Consider the following 18,927-nt stretch of genomic DNA (forward strand, 5'->3'; position numbering starts at 1 on the left):
GCACAGAACAATTTACCAGCTTCCAGTGGGAGCCCAGGAAGAGCAAAGTTAATTTTATCAGATTTCCTGAGTTTCTGTTTGCCTTCCACATCATTCTTCTCAAGCCTGGCAAGACTGTTGTGCAAGCCTATCTGGAAACTGTCAGCTTCCTGCCTCCAGAAGGGAGAGCTGGGGGGCTCCTGCCCCTCAGCCAAGCTTTTAGGAGATTCTCTAAAAGTGAAACGTGCTTCTCTGTAATGCCTGGTAGGGGTCTGGTGGACATGGTCCCTGAGAGGCTGAAATGAGCAGTAAATTATCAAATCTTTCCATGTTATGCCACTCCTAAGGCCCGCCTAATCACAGAGAAGCTGATCTATCAGCAGACACCGAGTACAGTGCAGTCGCAATGGACATAATGTTCCCGACCTCGAGCACAAACAGTTTGTAACACGTCTTCTCACTAAGCCTCTTCAGTGAGTGGCAAGATGACAAGAGGAGTGGGCAAAGACAGCGAGAGATGCCATCTCCAGCAGGGTTCGTGCAGAGGAGGAGATGTGGGAGGGTGGGGTGGGGGAGAAGCACAGATAAAGCTGGAAAGGAGGCTGAGCGGAAGTGTGTAGGCCCTGGAACAGTATTTGATATAGTCTGTGTAGTCGACAGGAGAGATTATTCATGGCAGTTACTGCTATTGTGAACCCCGCCCCTGCTGTTCTGCTTTCCCTTCCAGCCCAGCAAGCCTGTAGATGCTGGGTTGTGGTAGAGCAGACACTGTCAGAGCTACACTTTCTGAAAGTCAGCATGACTTTCAGTAGTTATTTCTTTTTTTTTTTTTTTTTTCAGTAACATGCTCCTCCATTTTAAATTAGGAAGTTCAGATGCACCACAATGATTTAATTACAAACAGATTACATCCCAGTATAAAAACACTTTTGGTACTCGTACAAATTCAGTCCTAAGTTTGCAGCAGTGCTTACAGCTTTACTGAACTCCAACATTTGAATCTTTTCCAAAAGTGTTTTGGACTCAAGAATACTACAGCACTTTGCTTTACTGTAGCTACAGATGAACTTGGCTATCATCTCCAGCTGTATGCTTAAACTGTCTCTGTTTTGAGTTGAATCAATGCCAGTAAGCAACTACATTAAGTAACAGATCTTTTAGGATTCCTGCATCAAGTCTTCATTTAACTTTTCTTACATTGAGGTACCTCCAGTGCATCCTCTGTAGTTACTGTGCTCTTCTTTTTATGATCTAGAACCTCGAAGGAGAAATAAATGAGATTTTCCAAGCTCCCTCCTGGAAACTCACTGATCATTGTTTTCAGCTCAACACTTGTTGATTCCTCTGCTAATACTCAGAGTCAGAGGAGACAGAAGCTTGATATGATGAAAGGATGCAAGTGGTGGGAACCAAAAGGGAAGGTGAATCCTGAAACAGACATATGGATAAGGAGTGGATGGGAGCAGGAACTGAAAATGGGGAAGGAGAGACTGAAAAGAGATTGAATGGAGGGCAGGAAGTGTGGTATGAGTTATAATGAACTATGGTATGAGTTATAACGAAGAAAAGGGCCCAGAGAAGACAGGGGACATCTGAGCATTCAAAAAGTCCCTAGATGCTGCTTTCCAAAGTCACTACATGCCTGTGCTGCAAACAGGTAGCAGTGAAATCCACTGGCAAAGTGAATATCTCACCCCACATTTATGTTTCTTCCAGGCAGAATTGTTAATGGGCTCCTACTGCCACCAGTTACTGTGTTCATCCGACAAGCAGGAGGCCTGATTAGATCTAAAGGTCCCAACCTCTTAGCGACCAATGTCAGCATGACTCTGCATCATAGAAAATGGATTTAAAAAAAAATAATAAAACTGTCAATACATCATAACAATGATCACACTGCCAAGCAACACATTGACGTTTTTAGTAAATATGAAATTTAAGTTTATTCAACTTCAAATTGACTCTTCATCTTCCACATGGGAGAGATGCTTAACTCAAACTCAGACATGCGCCCATATTTTAGTGTGTTTCCCTTTTATTTGTACCTGCCAACAAATTAAAGTGCCTAAGTTCAGGACAGAAGAACCGAAGTAGGACTTTAAAGGTGTACTTTCCAGAGTCAAATGACTCGAGGCCATCAAACCACTCACAGAAATGACACCTACTTAGCTCTTGCTGAGGTCCTCTGCTGAATTTTACTGAGGTTTGCTCAATAGTGATCACCGCAGTGTTCCTGCTTGGCTACAGCATGGAGGCACAGCAGGCTGTCTTCACAACTGGGAACCACAGCATCTTGCTTCTGGTGCTCTCCAAGAGGAAAAAACAGGTTAAGATCCTTGCAAGATGTTCTGGGACCAAACCAAAAGTTGCCTGGATCTTGGCTTGTGTCCACTTTCTGAATAGACCTGGGATAGACCAATACCAATATACTGGCTGGCAGAAGAAGGTTTATACATTTGAGAGGAAGTTCACTGAGGTAAAGGTGGCTGCTTCACGGTGGTCTGTGGTGTGCTGCAGCCTAGCGTGGAATGGCACAAACCTTGTACGGGTGAGGCTGCAGCGTACCCCCCAAAATTGGCTCTGTGTTGATCTTTGTCACTCCCTCGGGAAGGCGGAAGGTGAATGCCCGTAGCAGGTTGGCAAAGAAAATGAAGAGCTCGGTCCTTGCTAGGTGCTCCCCCAAACACACTCGGTGCCCTGCAGAAGGAAAGGACAGTGAGTATCTAGGAATTTTTTAGTTTTGTAATCACTTTGCTCGTTCTTGCCATAAGCAGAGGGGGCTCTTGTTCAGGGCCAGGATCCTGAAAACCACAGAAATAAAACTTCCTGAATTCTTTCTCAGAAAGATCCCATCCCTCCAATGTCATACGTTAGGAGACACCAAACGAAAAGCCCGGCACAAATCCCTGAGGTACTACCATTTTTCTTTCTTGACCTGGCAGAAAATTACTTTCCTTTTATAGGAGATCTTGAGCTTCAGGGTCAAACATGAAGAATCTGCCAGCTGTTTGCACATGCTTTCTTAGTGAGTTCAGGTCAACAGATCAAAATTACTCAGCAATGGCCTTTGCAACTGAGCAAAGGCTTGGTCACTTTACAAGCAAACAAGAAGCCTACTGTTAATTTCCAAGTGTTCCTCACTGGAACCAATGGCACGAACAGCACAGAAACAAAAAAAAAAATAAACGGGTTAATAATACATTCACATTTCCAGATTAGCAGACAAATTAAGGGAAAGCAAAAGCCAGCTATTCCATTTGTGCTAAGAAACCACTCCTGGATGGGCATCTAAGTGACTACCCTGCTACACCAGCAGAGATACTAAAACAGAGTAGGAACTTTACTGCTGAATGTGGTCTCAAACTCTGCTTTGTCATCTTAATTCCTTTCTTTTGCATCTGGCTTTTCAGTTCTGTACCCAAGAACTTTGTATATCAGGATGCATTTCTTCTTTTCTTTCAACTCGTTCCTATAAGAGGGATTGCAAGCAACTCCAGCATACAAAAGGTACATTACTTCTCAGGGAAAAAAAAAATACATATGAAGAATATTACAAGAAAAAAAAATGTGGATGACTGCAATATTTAACAAGCCTAGGAGGTTCAGGAATTCAAGTGGGATTCCCACCACATTGTACTAAGAGCAGCTTGGGGCTGGAGAGCACAGAAGTGTCTCTCTTGGCAGATACAAGCCAGTACTATTTAAAAGAAACAAACAGTGGTGATATAAGGTGTAATCTGAAGAAATATCACAGTCTCAAAATTCTGTATTCTTTATCTAATCTGTTGGGATCGTTCAAACTGCCGGTTCACTTACCTGCTGAGAACGGTAAGAAGGCTTCTCGATTTTTAAAGTTTCCTTCTTTATCCAGGAAATGGCCAGGGTTGAACTCCCGAGGTGTCTCCCATTGCTCAGGATCATACAGAACAGACGCTATATTTGGCAAAACAATGGTGCCCTGCAAGGAAGAAACCACTGATACAGTTCTATTGACTAACCTCTCACCTCTCAGTTTCTGCCTGGTGGATAAGACTTCTGTTCGTTGCCATTCCTTTCTAATGTGCAGGTATCAAGTGGTTAGAGGAGTATCTTGCTAGAAAACAGGAGTTGTTGGTCTTTTTCTTAGCTGAAAATTATCAGTTCCCAGCCTTGCGACCATGCCAGTGGGTGTTATAAGCATTAGTGATGTTGGTACAACTATATTGTGGTGCCCACTTCTACTGATAGTTTTAATGACACTTGTAGTAGGTCTCTTTTGTTGATATTCAGGTCCCAGTCTTGGAAACCTTCTTTCGGGTTTGAGAGAAAGAGAAATGCATCCAGAAATCACTGCAATACTCATCACTTCATTTACAGCAGGCTCTGAGCCCTTTTAGCAGTAGTTGTTCAGGCTTTGTCTTTACTGGTAAAGAGCACATTGTTCCCAGCAGACCAACACATGTGCCTTAGCGTACCTGACTGTCAGATCCAGCCAGAACAGAGACCGAAGCCTTCACCACAAAGTGAGTTAGGTGGGGCCAAACACGGAAGCCAGTAATGGTACTGGCGTCTCCCATCTCTCTTGCAATAAAAGTAACCGATTTTTGCTAGGGTTTTCCAGTGAGAACTGGCACTCAGCATAGCTTATGTCACTTTACAAAATTATTTAGTGGCTGTGAACACTTGTCTCAGGCTTTATTTGGGAGCAAGTCCCTCGCTGTCAGCTGTAGCTGACAGTCTCTCAGCTGTACGGATTCAGGCAGGTCACTGCAATTATCTCAGCTCATGGAGCTATTAGCCATCCCCTTACAAGTCTTCCTCCATCCCATCAGTACTGGCAGTGCCAAGTTAGGCAAAAATGTCTTAACCAGTGCTTTGACAAACATTTCTCCTCTCAGTCTATATCCCCAGCCAAGCACAGCTGGTCTCTGCTGTTGTGTCATTTGTCTGTACCTTTTTGACGGGGAAACCTAGCAGTTCTGTATTCCTCACACACACTCTGGGCATGCCAACAAAGACAATATTGCTGAAGCGCTGGATTTCATGTACCACGGCATTTGTGTAGGGCAGTTTTCTCCTATCCTCATAGCAGATTAACTGGGAAGGACCCAGAACAGCATCCAGCTCCTTCTGCACTTTCTCTGTGGAGAAATATTCACCACTTCAGATGGGAAAAATGCATCAAATATTTCAACTGGTCTCTTTTCCTTAAAGCAATAGGAAAAAGTAGTATTTCAGCATAGTACATAAAGTCTTTATGATTTAACATCTGAATTTAACATATGAAACTAAAAGTCAAGAGCAAAACAAGCAAACAAACAAAACAGCAGTGTGGACCAGAATCATAAACAAGGACTATACTGTACTTATTTCAGCTTCGACATTAAACTCACAGTATGCTTGGTGGGTGTAGGGTGAGTCACTCAGCTCCACATTTTGAAGGTATTTAGGGATTGCTTAGTTTACTTTATCTCAAAATCTAAATCTCATTTTCAAAATTGACGCAAATGCCTTGGATATTAACTCCCAGTGCAAAGGAGAAGTTGGTCCAAGTATGGCAACACTGAACAAAAAACATCAGAATCATCCTAAGACTCTGAATGCAAATATGCATGCAATGACACAGTCTTTTCAGCTTCCTGCTCAGATTGTGGAAATACAGATATCTTCCTCACATTCAGTGCTTGAGCACAGCAGATGGAAGAAACGTCGACTCCAGAACTATCCAAGTCCTTCTTAAACCCTGGCCATATCCTTTCTCTTCCTAGTGTAGATTTTAGGTGGGGGAGACTCAGTCTGGATCTACAGAGGCATTCATGGCATTGACTTGTCAGTGCAAAGAACTAACTTTTCTCTCACCACTACTGCCTTCACCCATCTGGTGTGGTCAGGTGAGAGGATGGATATTTGTTTTTTTCCACTGCTATAATTTTAGCATGCTGTTCTTAGTGTTTCCAGAGAGTGAGATCCAGACTCAACTAGTGGCTTTTGTGCCTCCGACTCATTACATCCAGTCCTCATTAACATTTGTAGTACCCACAGTATTTCACAGCAAGGATCCCTCTCACCTTGGATGTCTGGATTCACCACCATGTAGAGCAGTCCCCAGTACAAGGTTGTGCTTGAAGTCTCTGAGCCACCAAGGAAAAGGTCATTTATAACACACACCAAATTGTCTTCATCATACTTGGGCTTGTCCTCATCTTTAGACTGAAGACGATGATAAAAAGTTGAAGTTAAATATGGAAGTTAGTTTATCCTGTATGCCTCCCGAGAGTCGTTATTTCCACATGTGGAAATAATGGCACGTGCACTAAGAATACTCCAATTTACAGTTTTTGATGAGTACTAAGAAATTAACAGTTTCCCAAATGTACGTGGTAAAGGCTGTGTTGCTCTTTTTCATCAGGTGGATTATTCTTTCATTAAACAACAACAACAAACAGGCAGTTTCATGCCTGATGACTTAATCCTGAAAAATTTAGAACAAATTGCAACTTTTACAGTTAGCCCAGAGTGTACTTCTAAACATGTGCCCCGCAATGTGTCACTCATTTGGCCTTGGTCTGTCCAGTAAGCTATCCAACAGTGTGATCAGGCAGAACGAATACTTACTTTCTCTATTTCAGCCAGGTAAAAGTCAATGAAATCTTGCGGTTCATCTGGCATCCCTCTCTCCACGTGTCTTCTGATCTCCTTCCTCGCGAAAGAACTGAGGACATCATAGCAAGACAATGCCTTCTTATGAGGACCAGGGAGACGACACATCAGCCAGGGGAAAATTTCATACAGCTGGGGGAGTGACATACAAGAGGCAGTGTGAATTAGCTGTCAGTAACAAAGCTGCTCTAGGAACACCAAAGGGTTGAATTGTCCTGTCTGGAAATGCTGATAGTGGAATAAACAGATTATCATTGCTTTTAGTAGTTGTTGTGTGTTTTTTTTTTTTTTTCATCATGTGGGGAAACATTAATATTAACTTTGACACACTCCTGAATCTCAGTGTCTAGGCAATACTGCCAACGCTCCGCTCATGCCACTAACTCAGGCAAATGGTGGAGCTAACAGAAGGAAAGTGTAGACTGGGTAGCACTCTAAGAGAATTTCATTTCCCTCTTCAGAGTCCTTGTAACTGCTAGAGGAACTGGTAATGGTTAAAAATGTTAAATCTTCACTCTGCTCAGAGTGTATTTATATGCATACTTGTTAGCTCAAAGTACCGTCCTCTGTTTTGGATAGCTATCTCTTTGCAGCATCTGCCATCCCACCCTGCCAAGCAAACAGCATTTCTGTCTCCTCACTGCCTATGTTCTTTCAAACCTACCAAGGAAAATTCGCAAATTTTGTTATGTGGTCATTTGTTGGTCATTCCACTAATCCTTCTTTAACATTTGTTTCACTCCAAACTCACAACATAAAGTGCCAAGACCCTGGAAAAGGTCCCACAGATCATTACACATCAGAACGTACTTTAACACTTCTCTGGATCTAAAGGGAAAACAGTACTGGAAACACTCTAGGATCCTGTTTGCCTTTTTCATCCTGTTTTCTGCTAGTTTCCACCAGTCCCTTTGCTCTTAACCTTTGGACTGGAATGTTCTAAGCATGTAGCAGATAATTGTCTCATTAATTCCTGATATGATTCATCATTTAATTTTGTACTATTAGAATTTGTTCCATTCTTATAACTCCAATCCACAATATTTATGAGTTCTTGCAGCAGGATATCCTGAACCTCCACTGTATTGTTACGGTCTCCTTGCTTTGATCATCAGCAAATATCATCTGTTTTTCTATCCAAGTTCTTCAACAAAAATAATGAATAACTACAGTCAGAGTCACTGAACTATTGCCAGAATAACTCCACTAATGACGTCTTTCACTTATCTAATTATCTCTTTCTTTGTCTCTTAGAAATTTTTACCTTCTTCATAAACCTTAAACCAGTTGCTCTGCAGTTAGTGAGGACCCATTTTTGTATCCACACTTTCATTTTCTCCCTATTTCAGAAAAAAATTAGCATGTGATTTACGCACCTGATAAATGAAGCTGCCTGCAAATCTGAATAAGTTCTCTGTGGCACTGATCAGTTCATGGAAGGTTTTGTCCTCATCAGAGAAGTGATATCCAAAAACCAGAGCACAAATTACATTTGAAATAGAATGGAAGAGAGGGAAAGAAGGATCCACAGGTCTTCCTGCAAACACAGTAACTAGCATTCACTCTCAATGTTTTCTTCAGTTGTTCCTTATACAGATAAGATGAGATATTATTAGAAATTACATAAAATTATCTCTTTATCCATCTGGGGCATGAATGGGGACAGATGTGACATCAATATGTATTCATGAAAATAAAACATAGTCTTAGAGTAAAGGATAGGTTAAACTGTTTCCTCATTGCTCTAAAACAGTCTCATAGCCCTTCCTGTGAAATAGTATAGCACAATCAAGATTAATTAGAGGATATAATATTAAACCTGCTGTCCTCCATTGTATGGAAGAAAAGTTAGACAACGTGGAAGGCAAGAAATGTCATGAGAGATGAACTGAGAGAATATAGCAACAAACATGTTCAAAAGTATAAAAAGCTACTTAGGAGAAAAAACTGAAGAAGCTTGGGAAAGTTTAAGAGGCAGAATAGATGGATAGGAACTGCTAAGTATAAGTAATAAAATGATTACAGTCTCAGATGTAGAGAGTATATCATCATCTCTCTGATGATTTTTTAAAAGATATGAGACAGACTCCAAAAGTTATTTGGATGGAAGTGATCTTGGCTTGGACTCCACCAAACCAGGTGTAGAATCCTCTGAAGTTCCCCTCCCGCCTCCTACTTCTGATTCTGTTTCCAATGGTTACTTAGCCGGTCAGACACTAAAATATCCAGTTTATGTCATGGCACCTAGTGTCACTGGAATTTAGAGGAATGACTTGAGCTCTGCAATACTCTTCAGTTACCTATTGTAGGCAACCTGTGGATGGGTTTGCAACTCAGTGACGTCATGTCATTGTACATTCAGTAAATAATAGACAAATAGTAAGCCCAAGAAAGGAAGATTTCAGAAGTTCTCAACTTCAGTAGGTTTAGAAAAAGCTTTTTAGGAAAGAAATTCCCACTTGTAATACTAGGCTCTATCTGTTCTTCAGGCTTTGGTGAGTTTGGATATATGACTGTACCCACCCCAACCCTAGAAAGAGGTAGGTAAGCTTGCATACTAAAGACATGGATCCAGAAACTGAAAAGCATCTAGTTTTTTAGCAGAGAGATACCTTTCAGGCTCACAAAGAACTCCACCAGGTGAGAGGCCTCCTCTTGCACACGATACTCCAGGCCTTTTTTCCCCATCCCCAGACTGCGTAGAGTCATTATACCAAAGCGTCTCTGCTGCTTCCATGAGCGACCGGTTGCTAGTAAAATACCTGAAAGCATTCCCTGGCATATTAATATTTGCCATAGACCTGAATCATTCATTTAAAAATAATTATGAAATACATGAGTAAATCAAGGAATATACTGTGATATGAGTAACTTTAGGAGGTAAAATTATCATAACCAAATATACCCAAACTATAACTAAGCCACATGTTCTTAATATTGATTGTAGTTAATTTCTGAAGAGAGCACTCTAAGGATCTGCTGACTGCTCCACTTCTTGCTAGAAAATCCTAAAATACATTAAGGAGAAATGGATTTTAATGTGACGGAGTCACTCTCAAAGGATATTCAGGAAATGTTTAAGAGTGACTGCTAACATAGCTATGAGACTTCTGGAGGTGGGTGTTATAGGTCTTTCACTCATGATGGAAGGTGTTTGGCAACCATACATAGTCTATATAGTTGCCAAAACCTATAATGATGCTTTGCATTCATGTAACATACAGCAAAATCACGTGCAGCAGAATGAATTATCCTATGAGGAGAGTAAGATTGCTGAGTTCTGCACTAGGACTGCACACATCTTGAACACAGCAAAAAAGGTCACCTAGAAACAACCTGATTTGGAACATTTCCCAGGTTTGGGAAAGCTCAAGACAAAAGGCATCATGACAAATAGCAAGCTATTCTCATGAGCTAATAGGCTATTTGGACAGAGCATCCTGGATGGGAGGGCAGAGGGTTTAACAAGGCTGAGGAGGAGTAGTTTGCCAAGTCGACATTACTGTGCATTATTTATGGCAGGAAAATCTCACCTTTTCCTTTGGCCACTGCTCTGAAGAAAGGAGATACCATCCTTCCAGAAACATCGTCAGGGTGTGTAGTCATGCCATCCTTCACTGCCTGAAATCCATTCAGTATGATCACTGGTGCCCACCCGAACCACAAGGTGTATATGTTGCCATAAGTTTTTGCCAGCTGTGGATGGGAAAAGTGCCAGAAAAGAACAGATAAAACTGAGTAAAATTAACCAATTAGGATAATCTGAAAATAAATACCTCCATCAGAAGATCCCGACGTAACTGAAAGTTCATTTGCACCAAGTTTCCAAGCAATGGGAGAGGAGTTGGTCCAGGAGGGAATTGCTGGCATGCCTTTCGCAGTTTGAGAAATTGAACAATTAACAAAAAAATGACCAGAACTACAAACGTTTGACTTATTGTCAGCATTTCAAAGCTGATTTTTCAGCTTCTCTCTATCAAAAATAATGTAGTGGAGCTTGGAAAAGGTGATCTTCCTTCTTGTTCCACCAGTTCTCTTTGCAGACTGACTCCTGTGGAGTCTCAATTCCTTTCCCTCCCTCTGTCCCTCCCTCTTTATCACTGCCTGCCCTTTTTCTGCACCCCATATATTCTCCATATTAAGATACATCAAACCAATCCCTGACCAAGGGCGTACCTAGCTGTCTATAGGTAGCCACAGCCTGAAAATGTGGAATCACGTGTGCTGAAGGTATTTGCCTTGAGAACCTTAAAAACATGCACAATTGTTCATCTCAGAATCACTGAATTCAGATTACTGTTTACATCCTGGCATGTAACTCTCATAGGTTAGATTTAACAGACGTTTTAGCCACAAATATTAAGTTGCCTTTATATGTGATTGCAAATTAAGATTTGCCTCCCAGTTCACAAACACTTAGTTCACACAGACAAAAACATCAGTAGTTGGAGACTAAGCATGCAATTAGAAGATGAAATCGTTACATGTAATTTCTGAAAATTTGGCCTTGAGTGTTCAAACTTGTTTTTTCCAGTGAGATGGTAACAATAATATTTTCATCAAGTGCATATTAATGACATTACGATAATGACTAAAAACTTAAAACTAAATAATGAGAAAAACAATCAACATATAAAAATTATGCCCTATTTAAAATGTAATTAAATCATAATTGTCATTATCATCTATATTTTTTTGAGTATGTAACTTATATTAAGGACTGTATTTTCCTTGGTTTATTTTCTACATTTGTAATCACAGTTTCAAAATCCTGGGTATTATGTCTATGACCAGTTGTCAATAGGTTTACAGAACACATCAAAAATCTGTCCTCTGATAATGAAGGGATTCACACCTAGTATGCAACACACAAAGGGCAAAGCACTGGGTGTCAATTGTCAGGGGATCCTATCTTGGCATGGCAAAGAGAAAGCGTCTTCGCTAAAAAATGAAGTACAAGTCTGAACAAGAATTTGCCCTGCCTTCCAACACATACATGAATGCAGTATTTTGCAAACCTGGCAACATTAGGGAAGTAATGTGACTCAGTGATGTCAATCTGTCTCCTTCATTTGGCCAAAATTTGCAGTTATCATAGGTACCTACATGCCTGCATTATACAATGAAGACAGAATGGAAAATTAGGTGTTTTTTTTTTTATGACCTTATCTATGCAAAAGTAACAAGTGGACATTATGGGCAGCATATGTGGGAAGGAGGCTGAGGTATTACAAGTTAGTTAAAACTGCCAACTGTGAAGCAGGAAATACCTGTGATAGGACTCAGCAAAATACAACATCTGAAAAAATAGCCAAAATATCAATTTTAAAATATTGAAAAAGTTGAACAAAATTAGTTTTGTGCAGACAACTAAAGTCAGGAGAAATGCTGACTTACATAAATTTCTTTAAAAGACTAAATAAAATCATATTCATCTCTTTATCTGTTTGGTCAACATCACTTCTAGAAAGAAAATTTGGAGACAAAGAAAGGCTGAGAAGGTTGCAATAATATACAACAGTGAACAGACAAAATAATGAATAAAGACTGTAAGACTAAAAGATTGCAATACCAATGTAACCCCTGTACCACCTTTGTTTTTAAACAGTTCATATGTTCAAAACCAGGACATCCAGGACTTTACAATGTGTATACTTCTAAACCAGCATTTAAAAAAACAAAACAAAAAAAAAAAAAAAAACAGATAAAAGCACTGACCTATAACTTCAATTTACTTCATGCAATACTAACAATAAGGAATGATTACATTTCTCTGGTTTCCAATCTGTCAAATATCTCAGGGTGCTTTATCATTATAAACCACATTTTTGATCTGTCAAAGCAAAGATATTCCTACATGCTAGTTATATTTAACGTGTAACGGAGCAGACTGGCTAATCTGACAAGTATTAATGCCCCAATATTTACATAGTAGGAATTCAAATGATAGTCAGCTGCAAAACATGAAAGACAGAATCAGCCCAACTCAGTAATATATTATAATTACTGCACTCAACTTGTAGCGATGCATTATCCCAGATTAGTGTAAGTGGAGCAGTAACAACTCCCATTACCTATCTCCACCTTACACTTTTTGTTGTAAATCCTTTGCAGTCAGGTGTTTACAACTCCCCCGAGTCTTTAATCAGTGTGTGGCAAGCAGAAGTAAAGGAAGAGGAGGTACAAACCACAGGGAGACTGAGATGGAAGTGGCCACGTGGATGTTATGGAGGGTCACAGGTTGGCTGGTAACTGTGAGAAGACAAAACATCCTCTGACCTGCGAGAAGGTAAAACATCCTCTGACCAAACCTGAAATTGTGACAGTTCCCAGTCTTCAATTACACTGTCATTCCTGTTTCTCTCCTTGCAAACTTTGTCTCAAGCTGAGCTATTTTCCATGAAATTCCAGGTTTGACAGCCTGACTCAGGAATATAAATAAGCCTCTGCCAAATACTTTGGATAAAGATTTAGGTGAAATTTCTGTGTTAAAATTGTCTGTCTTAAGGGAAAAAAAATCAACTGGTAGCACAGAAGCTCAATAACCCTCCATCACATACACACCCCTAAATCTCTAGCACGGTGGCAGAGCCAGCGACCTTTTGAGGTATAGCACTAACTGCATTAAGCTGCTAACAGCAGAAATCTGCTTTGCTAAAGTAGCAACATGGCAATAAGCCATGTGCAAAGTGCGGTGGGCAGAAGGCTGACTCATGCCTTTCTTCCCCATTTGGGAAGTTTTCTTCCTTGCTTCCAAGGACAGCTGGATGATGGGGACTAGCACTGTGAGGTGCTAATATGAAGAGAACAGGGGGGTTGAGGGTTGCACACCATGTGTGGCAAGAAATTCCCTTCACAATTGATCTTACAGCCTGAACTGTGCCCCAACAAGCCCTGTTAATCTGCTCGCTCTCTCAGCATCTGCCTCTGTGCTGGTTCTTTGTTGCTCTTCTGCCAATCCCCTGGGGGAGGCAGGGACACGTCTCATCAATGACTGCATTTATCCAAACCTCCCGTGGAAGAAAGCCCTCAGACAATGTCACTCGTGGCTTTGCCATTCGGCCGCCTGCCTTCCGGAAATAATTTCCATCACCTATAGCAACTCCACTAGTGTGACTTTCAAGAAAGATGGTAAGCCCACTCAGCAGCTTTCAGCATTTGCCAATTACTTACGGATCAGAGGTGAAGTTGGGTGGCAGCCACTGACGCTATATAGCAAATTAATATGCAAGAGATTAGCAGTCGATACTGGCAAAGAAAATGCAGTCCTTTATACATAAGTTTCTCAATTGATTGCACATGAAGCAACTGCAGTACATGGACACATCCCCCCACTTCAGCAAACCAAATCTACATATTTGACCTAATTTTTATTTATTGCCCCAATTATTATGTTATTGCTTGTGTATTCCAGTAGCAATGTCCAGGACGGACCTTTTTCCCAAAAAATGTTTCACAGGTGTTGAGTGGAAGGATTGAGAAACGCTACTTGAGATCAAAACTGTTGCTTCTCCTATAGATATTAAGCTACACTAGTACTGCTAAGAGAGCTATCAGAGTTTCTCATATATATACATACACACACACTAGCAAGGCCATCTCCTACCACAAGAAATGAGAGGCAGCCCATCACTTTTACATATTGCCCATGGTTAAACGTGACAGCTGGAACAGCAGAGTGGGGACATCCAACACGCACAGGACAGCACAAGGGTGAGGTTCTGGACCTGGGGACAGAGGAGGAGAAGAGAAGCGCCCTCGAAGGCTGAAGAACTGATGTACAAACGGAGAAAAATAGGAGTGGAAGAAGCAACGTCTTCCAGGCTTATACGCTTCATGAAAGATTTTTCTTCACAATGTCTTACAAATTATTTCACCAACTGGAAAATCCCCTCAGCTTGTAGAGATTCTCAGGACACGTACTGAAAAGATCAGCTGCCCCTCCTCAGCACATCGCTTCTGAACCTGCTGAGTGTTTCCCAGGTCTTCAAACACTTTTCCTCAGATCCTGTCTTTTCACCTCAGAAATTTGCCCTCGCTTCCATTTTTCTTGCTTTTCACACCCCTCCTTCCTGCCAGGGGAGCCACCTGCACAAAGGAGCCCTCAGCTGCCCTAACAGACCTACCATTCACACAGCAGTGCTGGACGCAGGAACCACCACATAAGAAGACATCGGAGTATTTCCAGGCAGTTTTCACAGCAAGATGATCTCACCATTTGCTGTGGCTTCCCAGAAATAGGCAGAGCTCACACGGCTGGTAGCCAGGTGCCTCCCCTCTGCCAGTCGCTGAGACCTCTCCAAAGCGAAGCCATTTCACGGATTTACGGCCAGGTTCAGCTGGATCAGTGCCCAGAAAACACAGGTTAGAAAAGGAATCCGTGAATAAATAAGAAGGACCAGGTTTCCTGACCGACCGATGAGCCTCACAGGCGTTGTTACCAGCAGATACATCCTTATCTCTCCTCTTAAGTATTTATAAAAACGGTAGGATAATTTCTTCTGCTATTACACTTGGTATTTCCTGTCCACCTTCAGCAGATCACACTGTCTGCTTTGTTCCTTCAGAAGCCAGGGGGAAAAACAGAGTTTGTACATGTATACTTGCATATTATGACTCCAGAAACCATACAGTTCGCAGACACATTTCATAGCTGGTTTTCTCTGCGTTGTGCAAAAAAAAAAAAAAAGTGCCTGCAACAACATGAAGGCCAAAATTCTGTTTTCCACTAGTCTTTCCTGCAGACATTTAGTCCTGTTAAATTTGTGCATTGCACATACCTGCCTTTTACCACTTGTCTTTTCCTCACCCATTTTAATAACATGTTCCAAGCTGAAGAGAACGTCATTAATTCTGTCACAAGCAAACTTCTCCCAGCAGACATTACTTCTCAAACGTGCCATCTGGCCTGTTTTAAGCCAAAATCTTCTAAACAATGTGGTCATGATCGTATAACAAATAACTGCTTTTAATGAACACGTTTTACCCCCAGAGATCCTCGTGATGCTCAGTTTATGGATGCAAAAGAGAACGGCATCACAAAATGATAAGTGGAATCATGAATGGATAATGCAAACACTGGATTTTGAAAAAAATAAAAAAGAAAAAAAGGAAAATTTCATCTACAGTTGAAAACAATAATGAAACTACTTTTATAAACAAAATAAACTTACTTCTAACCATTCAAAACATTGGTTTAAAAAGTTTTAAAAGAACTGAAAAGCATTTTACCCTGCTTACTAATTTATTTATTTTTTTAATTTCAGGCTTTCCAAAACTCTGTACTTCAACATAAGGCTGAGCAAGAACATAAAAATGGTAGGTCACAAGGCTGAAACACTAAGAATTAATGCTTGCCAGCTGAGCACTGTAACAAAGCTTTATGTCCCCCTCACTATAGGTCCCAGCATAACTATACTAAAGCAGACTGCACATATAGGGAGGTAGCATCCTTGCACATTTATTTTCAAGCTAACTGAACTATCCCACATTTTTTATCCCCTTTTTTTTTATCCCCCCCCCCTTTTTTTTCCCCCATTCAGTGAAAGGTGGACAGCAATATCCAACAACAAAGGTTGTTTTTCCCCTGTCAGAGCTCAGTTCAGACCCCAGTGTGCACACAGCCTTTAATTTTGTGACATATGCTATGCCCAGCACTGTCAGTGCCCTGGCAGCCCCTGCTCTATGAACAAATTCAGATCACAGAAAGCTTTGTCTATTGTCTCAGGCCTCCATCCCTCTGATGCAGAATTGTGATGCTGTCATGAAGAGCCCAGGAAGCGCAAGAAAATCTGGCCAAGCCCACAGAAAACCACTTTTGAGAGCTGGCTTCTCACCCTGAATGCCTGTGTAATTCTTGGCAAGTTGTAGTCCCCCCTTCAGATGTGGCCAATTGCTAATTATATGTTCACTTAATGGATGTCTGTCTTCAGACAGCAAAGCTCAGGGCTGGAGAAGCACAATTTACTCACAACTTGTAGCAACTGCAGCAGTGATGTGAATACAAATATTTAATTTTATATTATTTTTGTATCTTCTTACACAAATGCTGATAATGTGTTAAAGCTGTTAAAAGACTCAGTCCCTAAACTGATCCATCGAATTACCCATTATTGGACAGTGGTGGCACTGGGGCTACAAGGCCTGTTTCCCCATCAAAGTAAGGTTGATGGTACCCGAAGCTGTGAATACTTACTTCTTATCTTTTACACAGCATTCAGACAATACAATGAGGATGCCACGGGAAATCTTATGGATGTATGCAATATTTGCTTTAGTGCAAATTTGGAGGATGCAACAAGTAGGCTGATTACACCCACTGGATGATAAGGGTGTTGAAAAACTGAGGGTAACCTGTGCCATTAGCCATGTCCATCCTGTCCCATGTGAATAACACAGCAAGTGATCAAATAGCAATGAAATTTTAGCATGCCTCATAATTCAAGTCTCCACAGAGACTAACTTAAGAGGACGATAGATACAAAATTTCCTAAAGTCTGAAAATTCCTCTGTGCACACATAACAAAGCAGGCATTCATCAATGTGCAATCAGACAGCTGTCAATGGGCAGCAATGCAGGTTGCTACATCCAGACACTCCTTGCGACTTGTCAATAACGCGGCAATCATCTTTTCAACATCTACACTTACAGCATAACCCACCTTTCAGAAAGGGATGGCAGGTGGAGAGATAAGTCCTCTGTCTTGGTTCATTATGCTTGGGTTGAGCTGTGGAGACATTTTCTGTTGGGATTCACGGAGTGCAGGGCTTTACTTTATCAAATGACGGCACTATTCAAGGAGAATCATTTTGGTCAGCTCTGTCTTAATCTTCCAGTCAAACACACCCGAAAGATCAGTGGAAAATAATTTTCAGTCCTGACTCCCCTCCTTCAGAAACACAGCTGAAAAACTGGATAAAAACCATCAATGAGCTAAAATTGATGAACAATAGCTAAAATTATTCTATTCAGTGTTTTCTACTTTATTTGTTTTGAACATAGCGGAGTTTTTTTCTCTTGGCAGTACTTAACAGCAAGGAAAGGAGAGAGGCTGGGTAAATGGAACCACGTTCTGCTTCTAAGCCTCATCGCTGCAATTCCCACATCTCAAATTGTATAATTACTTCTCGTTCCTACACCTGGGCTCAGTCTAATGCCACTATCACACCTAGAGAAAATTAGAGTTAATACGAGACATACCATAATTTATATGGGACCTTCCCCAGTGCACTGCATCCCCCTGTGTGGGAGAGACTATAAACACAGCGAGAAAAGGGACCTCTGGTATGGATCAGAGGAACATGGTCACAGTGAACAATCCCCATGGACCTAACAAGCAAGAAGCTTCACAGACAGTGCGTTTTACCAAAGTCTCCAAGAAACCTGTTGCAGACATGGTATTGTAGCATTTGAACCTGCGTGTTGGTGAGCAGCATCCCAGCCTCAGCCAGCCTCGTACTGATGGCAAACGAAGCTGCAGTGAGCCGCAGCGTGCCCTGGTGCAACTGGTTCCTTTAAAGCTGGCTCCTGCTGAGCTGGTTACAGCACTGCAGGCACAGCCCTGTCACAGAGACCTTTGCTGCCCTCTGCCTGGCTCCTCGGAGGTTGCACTGCTGAAATATTAAAACTGGAATTTTTTTCACGTGCTTGGTCTGTAACAAACTAACCCCCACTCTCTCTAGCTGCTGCTGATGTTCTTCTTGAGCAGGTTGAAGGCTGAACAGAGACAGCTTCCGTTAACTACATCATCAGACTGAGCACATGCATTAGCGCTAGACATCTAGATTTAAGCAGTGATTTAAACTCCTGAAAAGATGTGTCCTTTTCTGCCGTGACTCAGGCCACAGTGATTGCTGACAGTGGTGAGCCTGAAATCCTGTGCATCTCCATCTGCAGGTCCCATAACTCAGCCTTAAAGCTTGTAACATCACTTAAAAGTGGTCTGCATTTCCACAGGATATTGTTTTCTGTCCGTGAGTGCCAAAGCTACTGATACCCTCAGTATTTATGGAGGGTGGTGACTGTGATATTTGTCCCTGCTGAAAACTGCTCAAAAGCAGGTTAAGGGAAGCCACCTTCATTATATGACAAGCTACAGTCATCTATAGCTTGCTGGTGGCAATCCAAGATGAATTTACAAGGCACGTGCTATACATATGTGATTGCATCATTGGAATAAACATTTTAAATAACTCCTTGGAATACTATCAAAAACTCATAGAATACAAAATAGTCAAAAATTTTAGTTCAAAATGTTTGCAGGCTATAGAAAATATTCTCCACTTTTAATTGTATGACCTTCTCTTATA

The 18,927-nt window shown here is 41.3% G+C and overlaps 1 protein-coding gene across 4 annotated transcripts; it reads right to left on the reverse strand.

Annotated features, from left to right (window-relative positions):
* Positions 1 to 1,712: 1,712 nt before the first annotated feature.
* Positions 1,713 to 17,501, reverse strand: LOC106044777 (cytochrome P450 2J6-like). 4 transcript variants are annotated; one of them, XM_067002071.1, is made up of 9 exons: positions 15,399 to 15,636; positions 10,152 to 10,314; positions 9,231 to 9,380; positions 7,995 to 8,155; positions 6,574 to 6,750; positions 6,027 to 6,168; positions 4,912 to 5,099; positions 3,796 to 3,937; positions 1,713 to 2,676 (listed from the first exon to the last, which is right to left on the reverse strand). In XM_067002071.1, exons 1-9 carry the CDS (start codon positions 15,561 to 15,563, stop codon positions 2,498 to 2,500), a joined length of 1,467 nt encoding a protein of 488 aa, XP_066858172.1. In that variant the 5' UTR covers positions 15,564 to 15,636; the 3' UTR covers positions 1,713 to 2,497. The 4 variants fall into 4 exon arrangements, with proteins under 4 accessions (XP_066858172.1, XP_047932719.1, XP_047932720.1 ...); XM_048076762.2 differs by lacking the exon at positions 15,399 to 15,636 and adding an exon at positions 14,745 to 15,134 and having other exon boundaries at positions 1,718 to 2,676; XM_048076763.2 differs by lacking the exon at positions 15,399 to 15,636 and adding an exon at positions 17,280 to 17,501 and having other exon boundaries at positions 1,874 to 2,676.
* Positions 17,502 to 18,927: the final 1,426 nt, after the last annotated feature.

This window comes from Anser cygnoides, chromosome 9 (genome assembly GCF_040182565.1).
Source record: "Anser cygnoides isolate HZ-2024a breed goose chromosome 9, Taihu_goose_T2T_genome, whole genome shotgun sequence".
Classification (NCBI taxonomy): Eukaryota; Metazoa; Chordata; class Aves; order Anseriformes; family Anatidae; genus Anser; species Anser cygnoides.